Below are 16320 nucleotides of genomic sequence, written 5' to 3'. Positions count from 1 at the left end.
TGCCGATGCCTTACTTATTGCGGAATCACTGGAGGTGCAACTGCACCTGGTTGAACACCAATAATTTTCCCATTGTGGTTTTGACGACTAAGAACAGTTCCAGAATATTTTCCAAAAGTTTTCATCGCTGAAATCAGAGAAGCTTCAGTCTTGATGTTTTTTAGATATTTTAAAAGGTTCCTCACTGGTTCACGAAACTCTCAAAAGGATGCAGAAGAAAGGCTGAAAAAACGACGCACTCAATGACTTCTGGCTTGGCATTTGTTCTATGTTTCAGGATCCTTGATATCTCATCTATATCGTTTTCAATTTCACTGACCTTTTCCTCTCCAATGCTTTCAGGACTGTCACAAGACAGCTCCATGCTCGACTGAGTGTCATAGTCCATACATGCTGATGTTGAGCTTTCATTCACTGTCAACTATGACTTGCCTTACAGGGCCACTGAAACCAACACTCTGCTTCGTCCTTTCCTGTAGCAATTTTGAAAAACAATTTTCTGAGGCTGGGTGAAATTACAGTATCAGTATTAATACTACTGATAGAGAAGTACTTTGCAACAATATGCTGGTGCTTACATGGCCCGCCGTTATACCCTAATGGACACGAACACATGGCTGCATCCATGTTTACATGGTAGGTCAAATGAGGATTACTTTGAGAGGGCACTTGGTATTCATAAACACTGACCCGTGTAATTTTATTTTGTGGCAGATCCCAGTTTGCAATCGACATATAGCGGGATGCCAATGATTGCTTCCTCCTGTTGTTTGCCACATCCAAGAGTTTGTGTTCATAGACTTTTTCCATTTGTGTGAAAAGGAAGTGAACTAGCTGTACCACATTAAATGCCTTTGTTCTGTAAAAAATCTTGTCTTTTATTACTCTCATTCCAGCTTCACAGAAGTTATTGGTGTTGTTACCTCTGACTGGAAGCTTAACTCTGAAACAAAGTGCCCACTCAGATCGTCTTTTGTATAGGCGCCTCAAATAAATCATAAGATATTCATATTGCTGTGTTTTTTCATCTACACAGAGTTGATCATAGTATTTGTCAAGGTTTTCTTCTGTTTTGGCATACAACATGCACTTGACAGCTTGAAGGATATGAGGTCTATCTTCTTTTTTAATTATGTGATTAGTATCCCAAAGGAAATGCCACATTGCTTGAAGAATATGGAATGAAGAGAGGAGCAGTGTTGATTCTTGGTACACATTATGCAAGGCTTTACGCTCAGCCTCAGCATCGTCAGTCATGATGATTTTGGGTCCCTTCTCGTGTCTGCCAAAGAACGCAGTAGGTGGAAAGAGATCTTTAAGAAGCTGGAATCCCTGCGTTAATATTTTTTCTGATTCCGAGGTGATCAGTACTCCGAGTGGTAACCCTCCTGCTGCGCTGTGCGTCATCATCAGAAAAACTCTGCACCCATGGTGGTCCACTCTTCCTGAACCATCAACAAGCACAAGTTCACCACTCTCTCTCACATATGAATGTACACGTTTCATGAGAGGTGAGCAAGAGGCAATGCAAATATCATTACCAACTCGCAACATTTTTGCAGTCTTACTGTCTGTGATACTGAGGGTGTCAATCACCTTTTTAAGATGAGTCAACATCTGCTTGCTATCAGGTTCTCCATACTTCTTCTTGAATATCTGGTAGTACAGTCTGAAATAGATGCAAATAGTACCAATAACTGCTTCACTAAAGTACTGTATATGTAAATGATCTACTATTAAATTTTATATCTTATCAATGACACCTCGTTCCATGGAGCTCCCATATGAGGCTGTGGCCACATCAGAAGAGCTTTCAGTCTTTCCTGTCATAACACACTAATCTTGCCCCTTGTAAGGCTTTCACCTATGACATGGGAGGTCTTCCCCAACTCACCTCCTCCTCCACCCCCCTCTGATAAACATTATTTTGTCATTTTCTCCTGTCATTCTTCTTCCTTTTACACCATCTCACTGTACTTCTCTTCACCCATTCTGTAACTCTACACTTCACTCTCACTGCTGCCTCAGACATTCTAATTCTAGCAGTGGCAGTATCATAACCAATCAGGTCATTAAATTCAGTACTTTTTTATTTATGCAGGAGGAAAACTCAGAGACTTTTGTGCCAGCTAAAGCTGCCTACCCCATAGGAAAAAATATGAAAGGTCAATTCAATCGAGGTGACTGGATAAACTGTGTTTGAAGGACTGGAGATGATAAGGCAGTATGAAAGATGAACTGAGGATGACTAAGTATTCCCAAGTATTTCAGCAGTAAAAAATCATTGACTGAGATTGATAAGTCTATGTTTAAAAAAAAGACAAATAAATCCCTGGAGGGTAACATTCGAAAAAAAAAAGAAAGAAACAAAGTGAAATTCCCTGTAGCACCACTGCAGATCAGGACATTTTGCTGTCTGCTGAGATCTGTGCAAATTCTTCTTCTCCATTTTCTTGCAGCAGGTCATACTTGTATGCATTAAGTGCAGATGATGGTGAGTGCAGGGATTCATACAAGTTAATAAAAATCTTCTTCACCTCATTACTGACGTCTCTATGTTTCAAGGCACCAGCACAGTGGATTGGATGATTGTGACTGAAGTTCAAATGCACAGTCATAGGCAAGGTGGTTGCATGGACATCACTGGATCTGGTGGGAATGAAAATGATGAAATATATTAAGAAAAGTGTATGGTATATAGTAACTTCTGTCAGCTGTTAAGTTTCAGTCCAGATGTCAGACTGAAAATTGTGCATTGAATATTTTTATAACCCATAACGTACCTTGTTCTTTTGACTACTTCGATCACAAATGGCCTCCTGCCACAGCTCTGTGTCATCAGCATAGCAACATACTGATACCTATCAAGTCTTCCCACCCTCTCTATGTGTTCTCACCTTCATTTTTCTCATTAACCCATTCATGTAACTAGTACTAAATTTACCATGGTGACATCACACATCCTTGATTACAAGAATTACATACAAGAAGGCCAATTCTGTTAGCTACCATTACAATAGCTATAATTTAAAGTGACTACATTCAACATGAAAGATGAAGACATGCTTGCTCCTTTTCTTGGTATGTACGTATTGCTTCACTACTACTTCCATGGTGGCCGGACAATTTGTATTTTTTGAGCCACGTCTTGAATCTGCAGTTAGGCTCCCTGGCTTGGTGTTGTGATGACATCGCAGCTGCACTCCAAAGATGATTTTCTGGCCAGCAGCTTTCTTTCTCTTTTCAAGTCTTAGAGTAATTTTAGTTTGCTCCTTAAATTCTTCAATCCAAGTATGGGCTGTGGCCTCGGTTGTGATATTCAGTCTCAACACAGCATGTATGCCTTCTGCAGAAAGTGAATATTCACATACTGTGTAGTGGCAATGTTGAGGTAAGAGTGCCTAGAAAGAAACAAAACAAGAACAGTTCACTAAACCCAATTACTAATACTTTGTGTATCAATACAGCTACCATGGCATGTATTCTTAACATCAATAGTGATATAACCAAAATATTATTAAAACAAATTTCCTGCAGGGTTGTAACTGAAATGACAAAACTAGTTTCATACAAAAGAGTTTCCTGTTTTGTTTGCAGTACTGCATTATAACAGTAGCAATGTCTATTCATAAAACTGTTCTCTACCAATTCCAAAACAGATTATCAGTTATCTATTTTAAGACAATATGAGCTAAATAGGGGCAAATATAAGATTTGTACAGTAACATCTTAATTTTCATCAACCTACATGAAGCGGCTGTATATCATGATGCAGTGCAAGGCTGCAATGCGAGTCTGAGCAAATAGATAAGTTGTCACGGTCCATCACTCCGGTTATACCAATCCACTGAAAACTGAAAAAATGTATATAGTTATATAAATGTATAGGTATACACATATATACATTTCATTTGGATAATAATAAAAGATTTATGGCACTGGAAAAGGCATATGATAAAGAGTGAAGAGTGGCCTTGTGGGATGCACTGAAAATAAAGTATATGGCAAGTGGGCGGTGCTGAATTCTGTGAGGGCATTTTATAAATATTGAAGGGCCAACATAAAGACCAAAAGCACACTAAAAAATTTTACCATTGTTTTTACTACTTAATTTTACTTCATATGAAGTGAAGAAATCATTAGCTCGCCGAACCTTTCCATGGCATCAAAATTTGTATCATGGCTTGAAACAGGTTAAGAAACACTGTCTTATTAACCTGGCAGCTGCTCGGACCATGTTTCTTAACCCGGTAGCAGCGGGGATCATGTTTCTTAATGGTCCCTCTAAGCAAGAAAAATGAGAAAAAAATCATCCCTCACACAAACCATTTCATAATACATATCAAAGCATTTGTGATCAGATTATGTATCATCTATTTTGGGGGGGTTATATCATGGCACAAATTTGGCCCGTCACTGCTACACGGTAAAGCCACAAATTTGGCCAGTCACTCCTTTTTTTTTTTTTTTTTACAACAAAGGAGGCAGCTCAAGGGCACATAAAAAAAAAAAGAAAACAATAATAAAAAAAAGCCCGCTACTCGCTGCTCCTAAAAAAAGAAACAAAAAAGGTGTCCAAAAGCAAGATCAAATTCGGGAGGAGAGGTGTCCTAATACCCTCCTTTTGAAAGAGTTCAAGTCGTAGGCAGGAGGAAATACCGATGAAGGAAGATCGTTCCAGAGTTTACCAGCATGAGGGATGAAAGAGTGAAAATGCTGGTTAACTCTTGCATAAGGGGTTTGGACAGTATAGGGATGAGCATGAGTAGAAAGTCGTGTGCAGCGGGGCCGCGGGAGGGGGGGAGGCATGCAGTTAGCAAAGCTACCGGGTTAAAGGCTCCCCTAAGCGAATTTATGAGAAAAAATCATCAGTCACGCAAACCATTATATTAAATTTGTGATCAGTTTATGTATCCTCTATTTTGGGGGTTCATGTCAAGGCAAGAATTTGGCCTGTTGCTGGTATGCAGTAAGGCCACTTGGGGTTGTAGAAGCCTTGGCAGTGGGAGGCCTGTTCAGCGACCTCTAGATGATAATAGTAACATAAAGTTGCAGCCTATCAAGACCAGAAAAAAGGCACCACATAACCTATCATTTTGTATGAATGAAAATATATCCTTAGGTAAGACACATTCAGTGAAAAAATAATGTGTGAGTGAGGGAGGAAAGTCAAAGGCAAAAAAACAACAAAAAAGCACACTAGGTGCTGCTCCAATAAAAGAAAACAGAAAAAAAAGAGAAGTCAGTTTTGGGAGGAGAGGTGTCTTGATACTCTTCTCCTGGAGGACTTCTAGTCATGGGCTGGAGCCTGGAGGAAATACAAACCAAGGAAGGCCGCTCCAGAATTTACCAACGGAAGGTATAAACGAATGAAGATGTTGCTTAACTTTTGCATAAGGAAGGGATTTGAACAGTATAGGGTGGTGGACAGCATAGAATGGAAAGTTGAGTGCAGTGGGGCCATGGGGCCTCCCCCCTCCTGTGGCCCTGCTGCCCAAACCCCTTATGCAAGAGTTAACCAGTTTCTTCATTCCTTCATCCCTTCTAATGGTAAACTCTGGAATAGCCTTCCATCATCTGTATTTCCTCCTGCCCAGGACTTGAACTCTTCCAAGAGAAGAATATCAATACACTTCTCCTCCCAAAGAAATTGATCTATTTTTTGGCCTCTCGTTCTCTTTGCTTTTGTTCAGAGCAGCACCTAGCGGCCCTTTTACTTCTTATTTATTGTCAATTTTTTTGTCCTATTCTTCAGAAATAATATGTAGTTTTTGGAACTATTTCCTCCAAGTCATGGAAAAACATTTTTTTTTTTATATTTAACTGTGATATCAAGTCGTGGGCACGGTTCCGCTAATTAGTGAAGCAAACTTTTCCGTTAGCTAATTAGTGTTTTCGGTAACTTTGGAAACAATTATCAGACTAATTATCTTCCGCTAAATGTAGTTCCTCCTCCGCTAACTTAAGTCCACTAAAAATTCATACAGGTTTGTCCTTGTCCATTATGGGCAGACACAGCGCCAGTTGAGCCACATGGCGCAATAATTCCAGGGCTTCCACTTTTGGGTAAATTACGTCTTAAAGTAGGGCAATTGGACAATTATTAGGGAAACTTTTTGATATTTTAGGGTAATGCATCTTTCATTTCCAACTCTTTGAACTCGGGATTTAATAACAAGAATTCAATATTTTCCACCTGACAAGAAATAAACTTAATTATAATAAAAAGAAAATTGTCAGTTTTGTAAAAAAGTAAAAAATGCTTAACTTTGCAGGAAATCTTGGGTAAAATATATGGATTTAGGATAAACTGGAGGCTTCTTTCTCTTCTCTTCTTGTTGTTGCTTGTTGGGCTAACTATATCTAAGCTAAAATATATTGAAATTTCATGTCTATTTTTTTTTTTTGAGCCAAAATGCTAAACTGAAGCTAACTTTTTAGTTAGTGGATTACCAGTTATTTCTTGCGATAGCTAGATTTATGGTAACTGTAGCGCTGTGATAACAAAAGACCTCTTTATAATGTTAAAGTCAGTAATTTCTTGTGATAGCTATATTTATGGTAACTGTAGTGATGTGATAATGAAAGACCTCTGATGCCTGTCTGATGCCCAGTTTGGCTAAAGAGCAGGAAGGAGTGTCAAGGATCAGTTACTCTTGACTTATGATGAAATTAGTCAAAGTGTTGATGCAGGAGGTACAGTTGACCTAATCTTACTTGATTACTCAAAAGCTTTCGACACAGTTTGCCATTCAATTTTGATCACAAAGTTACATCACTTGGGTATTTTTAGTAATATATTGTCTTGGATCCATAACTTTCTTACTGGCAGGAAAATGTCAGTTGTTGTTGATGGTTATTCTAGTATCTGCAAAAGTGTGTTAAATGGTGTTCCGCAAGGTTCAGTCCTGGGTCCCATTCTTTTTCTTATTTACATCAACCACTTGGCATCATCACTTAGCTTCCAATATAAGATCTTTGCTGATGACTTGAAAATTTATATGAAGGTTCAGAGTGATAATATTTCCTCTACAATCAACTGTATAGCTACTTTCCAGCAAGATATTGATGTACTGAATGGAATGGCAAAATCATGGGGTCTTAACCTCCATCCAGATAAATGTGTGGCTTTGAGATTTGGCAGAGATCTCCCTCCTGCTGGCCTTTTCAACCAGTACTTCATTAGTGATATTCCTATCCCATTTACCACTCTGAGCAGAGATTTAGGGGTAATGTTTGATACTAAACTGAACTTTCATGACCATATTCGTTCTGTGGCTTCCAAAGAGGGTGGTGTGGCCTCCAATTTACTGAAATCAACACTGTGTCGCTCTCGTGATTTTATGATGGCACTGTACACTACTCATGTTCGTCCTCTACTTGAATTCAGCTCAGTTGTGTGGAACACTGGTTATATTGGCGACATTAAGCTACTGAAGTCAGTCCAGCGAAGGTGGACCAAGAACATAGACGGCCTAGAGAACTTGTCCTATGCAGACAGACTTTCTGTTCTTGATCTTTTTTCTGTTCGCGGGAGATTATTGAGAGCCGATCTAATCGAGTGCTGGAAGATCATGCATGGTGTTGCCCCCTTTGACCCGACTAGACTATTCCAACTTGCTCCAGTCGTAGGTACAAGAGGTCATGTCTTCAAGCTTGCTCATACTCGTTGTTCCCTTGAGTGTCGGCGTCGTTCCTTCTCAGTTCGTGTTGTTGGCTCCTGGAATTCACTTCCCTCTGCAGTTGTTGAGCTGAGAGACCTTGGTGTTTTCAAAGCTGCTCTTAAAGATTTTCTTGGCCACAAGCTTTACGACTATTATCCCTGACCATATGAAATGAACTCCCAATGCACTTTCCAGCCTATGTCTTATTAGATTATGTTATGTTGTTTGATGAGTTTGGATAGGCTGCGCATTGGTTGGTGAGACCTTTCAGTTCTTTGCCTGACGGTTCACCCTAGCATGGCTTAAGGTCATCCAGGTAAGAAATAACAAAAGACCTCATTATAATGTTATTGTCAGTTGTTTCTTGTGATAATAACTTTTCTTATAATATCTTATTATTAACTGATACAAACTAGCCTGAGTCATATTTTTTTGGTAAATTACCTTAACATAACACTACTAGAGTTACTGTAGTAGTGTTATATTGAGTCCTCTTTATTATGATAGTCATTTACTTCTTGTAATAATTTTCCTTTAAGCATTGTATATGAAATGTATTTCCTCTAGTCATGCAGGATATGATTTTTATATTTACTGATGATTTATACCCTGTGTATATGTGTATGGTTCAACTTTTTCTTGAATCCTGCTCAATCTATGAAGGGCATATATTATTCCTTTAATAAACTGAGCTCTTTATTAGTTATTTATTGAGTACATCTTTCATGCAGTGTGCTCAATTTACAGAGGGAAGGCTGGAGGAGACTGGAAGGGGAAGAAGGGGAGAAAAGGCTGGATGAGAGGAGGGAGAAGGGAAGAAGACTTTGTGGGAGACAGCGAAGGGAGTGGAGGAAGGGGAGGGAAGGTCTGCCATGTAACGTCCCTTTCCTTGGTAAGGTCTGAATACAGTAACACCCACGAATGACAGTCACCAGCAGCCGCTGCCTCTGACACATTATTCACCACCTGTCTACAAACAATTCACACCTACCTCCCCACTTCTATGCATCTAGCGGCCCCTTACAAGCTGTCATAAGCGTTTGTAAACAGTACAAGGTGGGATACGAGGTCCCATTACTTTCCACTTGTTAGTTTTTTTTGCCCTAGAGGAATTGTGCTAAATAGAAAAAGCTTTCAGTATTGAAAAAAACGCACTGCATATTAATTCGTGCGTATTTCAGAGAACTTTTATTGCAAAGGCGGGCTCACCCGGCGCCTCTTGGCGACCTTGCCAAATGTCCAGCAGTGCAGCGCTGCCGCATCACGACAAGGACGGAAGTGACAAGGAAAAAAAATTACGACCCCCAGGCCAAGCCACAGGGCTTAAGTTAAAGTCGATGGACTATAACTGTCTTTTCAGCGAGCTTGCAGGAAATAATTTCCCTTCTATCCCCTCTCCAGCCCGTTGCTACAGCCAAAGGCTAGGCAGCAAGGTATTGCTACATGAAAAAGCAGCCGGATCCGCTTCCAAAATAGGAAAAATCCTGTTCTTAACACCCCAGTTCAAAGTTAGCGCGGTGCACGTGGGGCCAAACATGTCGCCCAGACACAGGCACAGTGCCGGTGGTCGCTCTATCACGGGGCTGCGGCAGGCGGGGGGCGGGGAGCCATCTCGCGGCGCCGCGGGGAAACTCTCAGTAACCTTCCGGCAGTGACGCGGGCTGGCACGGACGGCCTGGCTTCCCCTCCCTCGTGCTTTATTTCACCTCCCGCCACGCCCAGGTACGAGCCGCCGCCCACGCCACGCCCGCGACGCCCACGCCCACGCCCGCACGCTGGGCCGGAGGGAATTAGCTGTGAGGGGGGGTAGGGCGGCTAACATCTGGGTGTGGTGTGTGGGGCAGTGCCGGAGATAAATAAATACCTTTCATTACCACTCGGTACACCTAATTACCTCCCGCCCCAGTGGCACGGTGCTCGGGGCTCCGGGGCAGAGGCTGGGGAGGGTCGTGGCTTCCTTTAGCAACACATAACAATCAAATAAGAAAAACAAAACAAAAGAAATAAAACAATAGCTGAAATACACTTAAGAACAGACAACAAATAAAATAACGATTGCTAAAACAGTAAATTAAAAAAATATATATATAAGAATAAAACAAAGACTGATATCTGAAATGCACTTTAAAAACACATAAGAACTAGTAGACAAAAAATACGTTAGCTAGAACACTAAATAAAAAAAAGTAAGAATTAAGTAAGTTAAACAAAATAGAGCAAAACAAAGACTAAGCTGCAACATAGTTCAAAACCACATAAAAAAACAAACAAGAAAAACAAAAAAAGCGATGACGGGCAGAGGAATTATAATGAGTGCGAAATTTCGTCACAATAACATTACCAAAGAAAGAAAGAAGGAAGGAAGGAAGGGATATTTAGCAGTTTTTCTTTGATTGTTTTGTGTTTTCTTTTTTTTTATGTGGTTTTGAAGTGTGTCGCAGCTTTGTCTTTGTTTTGCTTTGTTTTTCTTATTTGTTTTTCCATTTAATATTTCAGTTATTGTTTTTCTTAATTTTTGCTTTTCTTGTTTATTTCTTATGTGGTTTTGAAGTGTGTTTCAGTTAGTCTTTGTTTCGTTTTGATTTTCTTATCCAATTCTTAATTTTTTTTTAATTTATTGTTCTAGCTAGCATATTTTTGTCTAGTTCATATGTGTTTTTAAAGTGTACTTCAGATATCAGTCTTTTTGTCTTGTTTTTGTTTTTTCTTATCCAGTGCTTTTTTTTATTTACTATTGTAGCTAGTTATTTTATTTATTATTCTGTTCTTGAGTGTATTTCAGCTATTGTTTTATTTCTTTTGTTTTTGTTTTCATTATTTGATTCTTATGTGTTTTATTAAATTGTTTTATCTGTCCATCGTTTTTTTTTTTTTTTGTTATCCATATTTTTTTAATTGAAGTGTGTACCGCTAGCATTGTTTTCTTTATTATTTGTTTTTCTTATCCAATTATTACATTTTATTTATAATTATGTTATAAACCTAAGTACTATTCCATTTAACTTTTTTTTGCTTTGTTTTTTCCTGACCAATTTATATATTTCTTTTTATTTCATCTTGTGTCTTCTTCAATAGTTACTTAATTCAGTCTCTGTGAACTATAATTATGTATACAAGGGAAGTATTTATTGTTTTGCCACAGCTAGTTTGGTTGTGTGTGTGTGTGTGTGTGTGTCAAGATAAATTGACATGTAAACTAATGATGTGGCAGAGGTGGTTATATTTAAATGCAGTCTGTCTAGCCGGTCCTGACAGAGAGAGAGAGAGGGAGGGAGAGGGGTTGGTTTTGCATAGTTTAGTTAATTAAGTTTATCGAGTCCTTTTGCAACTCTTAGATAGGTTTGCAGTTCAGTGTTTATGTTTGTATTTAAGAGATTACAATATTTATTTTTATCCAAATTTTTTTATTACATCACTTCGTAGGGTTGTAATTTTCGATAAGCTTGCCTTGAAGATAACAAGGTAAATTTGTAGCACTTCACCAGTCTCGCATTTCCGAACGAAACTAGTTTTTTTCGGTAGTTTTCGGCCTGTTTTGAATGAATATGCGTGTCATTTCTATCGCAAATCACGTGTTTTTTTTTTACCCCCCCCCCTTCCAACCAAGAGACTAATGATTTGCGATAAAAAATTTAGAGCACATTCATTCAAAACAGACCGAAATCTACCAGAAAAAACTAGTTTCGTCCACACAGGTGCATTTAAACTAAACATAACCCTAACATAACATAACATAACCTAACCTAACCTAAAACTAACCTAACCTAACACTAACCTAACCTAACCTAACCTAACCTAAAACTAACCTAACCTAACCTAACCTAACCTAAAACTAACCTAACCTAACCTAACCTAACCTAAAACTAACCTAACCTAACACTAACCTTACCTAAAACTAACTTAACCTAACACTAACCTAACCTAAAACTAACCTAGCCTAACGGCCTCCCTCCCTCCGTTATAAATGATTTCCGAGGGGTGTTTATGGGGATGAATTTACTCAGAATGCGGAGCTCTTTCTAATGGTCAGGGTAAGAAAAGCCATCTCTAGACTGGTGTACTCCTACAATAATACCGATAACAATATGAAATGGTAAACCTCCAGAAGTACACCCGTCTTTAAAATTATTGATAGCGGAATCATTACTTCTGCTTCCTGTGTTTCGTCATCATGGGTTTGATATATACGTTACACCACCATCATCGTTAAATTACCTAGTTTATCTTGTTTTAACTTTTCTTAGATAAACTAATAGACTGATATGTTAATGGTAAACCTCCAGAAGTACACCCATCAATAAAACTATTAGTAAAGGATCCATTATTTCTGTTTCCTTTGTTTCTTCATCAAAGGTTTGATTTATACATTACATCATCAACGTTAAATTGTCTAGTTTATCCGGGTCAGCGTTCTTTCTGACCTTTCCTAATCATACTAATAGACTGCCGGATATGTTACTGGAGGAAGTGTGAGAGGGTGTGCGTTTCCCAAGCAGCTGGTCTTCCTCTCCTGCCCCTCTAAGTCACTGGTAGCAAGGCCCACGTGACTGTATTAACTTTTCCTAGATATATTAATAGACTGCTTGATATACGTTTTCGGAGTAAGTGTGTGGGTGTGTGCATTTCCTAAGCAGCTGCTCTTCCTTCCTCTCCTGTCCGCCTGAGCCACTGATGGCAAGGCCCACGTCACCTCTCTGATATCCTGATTCCAAACTCAACTCAGATCTCAAACACAACACAAGACAAACTGAGGACAAACACAAGACAGGATTCCAAACACGACACAAGATTCCAAACGCAAGACAAGATTCCAAACGCAACACAAGATTCCAAACACAACATAAGATTCCAAACGCAAGACAAGATTCCAAACACAACACAAAACAAGATTCCAAACAAGACGAGATTCCAAACACAAGAATCTAAGCACAAGACAAGATTCCAAACAGAAGACAAGAAGTGTGTGTGTGTGTGTGTGTGTGTGGGTGTTGCCTAAGCTGTTCTTCCTCTTCCGCCCCACTAAGCCACTGATAGCGTTGACCACGTCACTTCATTCATATCCTGCAGATGCCCTTATCTTATCCCAAGCTGATCGTAAATACCCAAAGCTTGAAACACAACTGGCGAAAATCTTTGGATGATTGTTAATGTTTGTTATTTTGAGTTTCTGAGTCTTGTGTGAGATGACAGGATGGTTCTTGTTTCTCTGGCTTAATGTTTTGATGAATTGTTTATGGTATTTATTTTTTTAAACGTTCTGGTAAATACTTGATACTTACATATTTGCCTCCCTAATCTTATTCTTCATGCATCCGTCCAGGCTCTTAGGTGTTGCTGTATTACCAGATTTCCCGTAATCTTGGTGCAAATACCGAACATGCATATCTGTACACATGCCAGACTTATGCTGTGGGGAACAAATTGGTACACCCAGCCTTTAGTCCGTGGCAAAGTGTTTTTTACTGGTAGCAGCAGCAACGTTATGTAACCCGCCCACCTTTGATGTAATTTTTTGAAGCACTCCTCTGACTTTGCTTATATGATTTGTCTTACTTGGTTTAACTTAGACACTTGATAAACACCCTTCGATCCTGTGATTTTTATCCTGATATTATTCACTTAACGTTCTCACATAAATTCAAAGAAGAGGGTTATTGAGACATTATTTTTGGTTCTTATTTAGGAGTAAGCTTTGGCAGCATTATTGGTACATACCTTCTTTACATAAAGGATGACTATTTATGTATCAAGTTTTTGTTTCAATTTGTTTTTCAATAGCCCACTTAGTAACTCACTCAGCAGGGCCGCCCCAACCTGCTGTGGACTTGAACAGTGGTGTCAGTGATACGTTAAACAACAAGACAAGTGGCTGTAGTATGTAGCCCCTAGTGATAAGGTGTAAATCTGGTTTAATTAAAAAAACATTCAATTACTGATGTTGTGGCTCTTCCTCTGCAGATCATCAGGGCACCATGGAGTAGGGCCGGCTGGCACCACGCAGCCCACAGCACACTGGTGACAGGGAGAGTGTGTGTGCACGTGCGTGTGTGTATGTGTGTGCACGCTGCCCTGCTGTGACCCTCCCCCCCCCTCCATAGAACCCCGGAGAGAGGAAGAAAAGCGAGACAGTTGACTGGGGGAGAGACAGAGGAAAGGAGAGGAAAGAGAAGCAGCTAAGGAAGGAGATAAGAAAAAGTGCGGTAGAAAAGACAGAAGGAAAGAAAGGAAGTGCAGGAAAGGAAAAGATTACTAATTGAGAGTGCAGGAAAGGAAACAGGAAAAGAAGTTACGTTTGTAGTGATAAGAAAAGTAAAATTAGAGGCAAACTAACCTACCCAAGTGTTCCGTGAGTGTGTTTTATCTATATTTATTGGTACAGTCGCAACACAAACACACACGCGAGGGGGAAGAGTTGCGGGTGAACGTTTAGTGTGCGAGTGGCGAGTGTTTTTTTCTTTTTTTGAGTGCTTGATAACCGAGGAACATAAGAGTGCACATACACACATAAACGCACACACACACACATACACACACACACTCAAGCACCATGGCAGCCACGTTCGACCCTACCGACAAAACCAGGTGAGTACGCTTGTCTTTCCGTTTGTCTGTTTTTATTATTGTTGCGATTCTTCACATATTCATTCTTTTCCATTTGCCATTATTCTCATTTTCATCTCTACCCTTATTCAGCTTTTTTTTTTTTTTTTTTTTTTTTTTGCCATAATCCTTCTACTCTTCCACATTTTCCTGATCTTCCTTTTTTTGTCATCTTTCTTTCCTCATTCTGATATTTTTGGTTTTTGTTCTCCCATTATTATCAGCATCATTCATATTTTCCTGTTTTTACCATGTCATTTTCATTACCATCGTCATCATCATCATCACCACCCAATTATTTATTTTTTCGTTTATTGTCCTCACTCGGCACAAGATGAATGAATGCACTGAGTCCTCCTCCTCGGTTGGTGTTCATCTTCTTGCTTATCATGTGGGGAAAGGAGACAGTCCAAGGGTTACGTTACGGGAAGAAAAGGCTGAGAACGTGCAGTTCCTTCCTTCATCTGTATTTCCTCCTGCCTATGACTTTAACTCTTTCAAGAGGAGGGTATCAGAACACCTCTCCTCCTGAAATTGACCTCTCTTTCGGCCACCTCTTTTGATTCTTTTTTTTTTAGGAGCAGCGAGTAATGGGCTTTTTTTTATTATTGTTTCCTTTTTTTGTGCCCTTGAGCTGTCTCCTTTGAAGTAAAAAAACAACAACTATGATATAATGGAATGAACCTGCTATATATTTACTGTACTAGATTTATGTATATGTACTATGGTTATGTCTGCCTAGTGTTGGATATTATTATTACTCCCACATTCCATTCCCTCTTTTTAGAGTTACCTGTTAGAAGGAAAGCAGTGCAAAAGGAAATAGCTGGGATGTCATTATTCCTACTACATTTCATTCCCCTTTTAGAGTCGTAGCTGTTAGGGAAAGGAAAAACAGTGCCCCCCCCAAAAAAAAAAACCTTCCACAATTCTTAAGGTGACATAAATGAGTTGAGTGCTTGCATCCCATTCCTCATCACCTTCCTTTCCCTAAGCCTGAAGTTCTTGATACCTGATTCTATTTATAAACGATTGAGTCAAGTTTGTAGTGTCGTCTTTTGAAACTATACTTGATCATATTTTTGTTTACAGCTGTGAATGTTTTAAGCGCACAGTATATACTTCCTCTGTACGAGACACCTCTCCTCCCGAAATTGACCTCTCTTTTGGCCACTCTCCTAAACTCATTTTTTTTTATAGGGACAGCGATTAGAGCGCTTTTTTTACTCGTTATTTATTTTGTTTTGCCGTTGAGCTGTTTCCTGTCTAAAAAAAAAAAAAAAAAAAAAAAAGTTCAACGGATTCATTGCTCTGTCTGGAAAGCTGAAAATTCTCACATCTTTATCAATTTTTCCTTTATTTCTTTATCCTTTCTTTCCTTTCTTTTTTTCCTTCTTGTCTCATTTCCTTTGCCTCTCCCTTTCTTTTTATTTTCTTCTTGTCTCCTTTCTTTTGTTGTGCCCTCTTGAATGTGTGTGTGTGTGTGTGTGTGTGTGTGTGAAAAGTAATTTGTTAATCAGGTGGTGTTTGTAGGCAAGGAGTACCTACAAACACCTAAGCCTAACGTGCTTTGCTGAATTGAAGCTTAGAGAGAGAGAGAGAGAGAGAGAGAGAGAGAGAGAGAGAGATGATAGGGAATTCCTTTTTTCTTCATAATTTCCTCCTCCTCCTCCTTCTTCTTCTTCATGTTGTTGCTGTTCTGTTGTTGTTGTGTGAAGGAGTGCCAGGTGAGGTTCAAGGGGGGACTGTTGGCCATTCACTTACACTAATACAGACCCTAATGTTATCAGGTTTCACATTTTTAGTAGCACATAGGAGCAGTGATTAGCAGGCTTTTTTGTTCTCATTTATTTTTGCCTTGAGTTGCTTCCTTTACTGTAAAAAAAGGAATGTGAAAAATGCCTCCAACTAATTATAAAAAAACTATGCTATGTAAGAGATAAAAGGGTATTAACATTCATGAAAAGACAGTTAGATTCCTTGTAGATAAGTGATGGAAAAAACCTTCAGATAAGAATATTCTGTACACTATATAAACATCATCATCATCATCATC

At 39.2% G+C, this 16320-nt stretch overlaps 2 protein-coding genes across 3 annotated transcripts in view; one reads left to right on the top strand and one right to left on the bottom strand.

The window, feature by feature from the left end:
• Window positions 1–201: 201 nt before the first annotated feature.
• LOC127005721 (uncharacterized) lies at window positions 202–8736 on the bottom strand. Its single transcript, XM_050874836.1, has 4 exons — window positions 8656–8736; window positions 3749–3854; window positions 2538–3401; window positions 202–1669 (listed from the first exon to the last, which is right to left on the bottom strand). The coding sequence occupies exons 3-4, from the start codon at window positions 2540–2542 to the stop codon at window positions 418–420; spliced, it is 1257 nt and encodes a 418-aa protein (XP_050730793.1). The 5' UTR covers window positions 2543–3401; window positions 3749–3854; window positions 8656–8736; the 3' UTR covers window positions 202–417.
• Window positions 8737–9224: 488 nt separating this feature from the next.
• The window catches only part of LOC127005602 (adapter molecule Crk-like), a 49963-nt gene continuing 42867 nt past the window's right edge, over window positions 9225–16320 (top strand). Inside the window, exons 1-2 of one of the 2 annotated variants that reach the window (XM_050874556.1) lie at window positions 9225–9386; window positions 13623–14246. In XM_050874556.1, coding sequence (XP_050730513.1) covers window positions 14212–14246 — 35 coding nt within the window. In that variant the 5' untranslated portion in view covers window positions 9225–9386; window positions 13623–14211. Of the gene's footprint in view, window positions 9387–9442; window positions 9461–13622; window positions 14247–16320 lie in introns of those variants that run through there. The other variant, XM_050874557.1, reaches the window with a different exon arrangement.

The sequence above is a fragment of the Eriocheir sinensis genome, chromosome 30 (genome assembly GCF_024679095.1).
Source record: "Eriocheir sinensis breed Jianghai 21 chromosome 30, ASM2467909v1, whole genome shotgun sequence".
NCBI lineage: Eukaryota > Metazoa > Arthropoda > Malacostraca > Decapoda > Varunidae > Eriocheir > Eriocheir sinensis.
The sequence above is the reverse complement of the archived record's forward strand: the minus strand, read 5'-3'. Positions and strand labels throughout refer to the sequence as shown.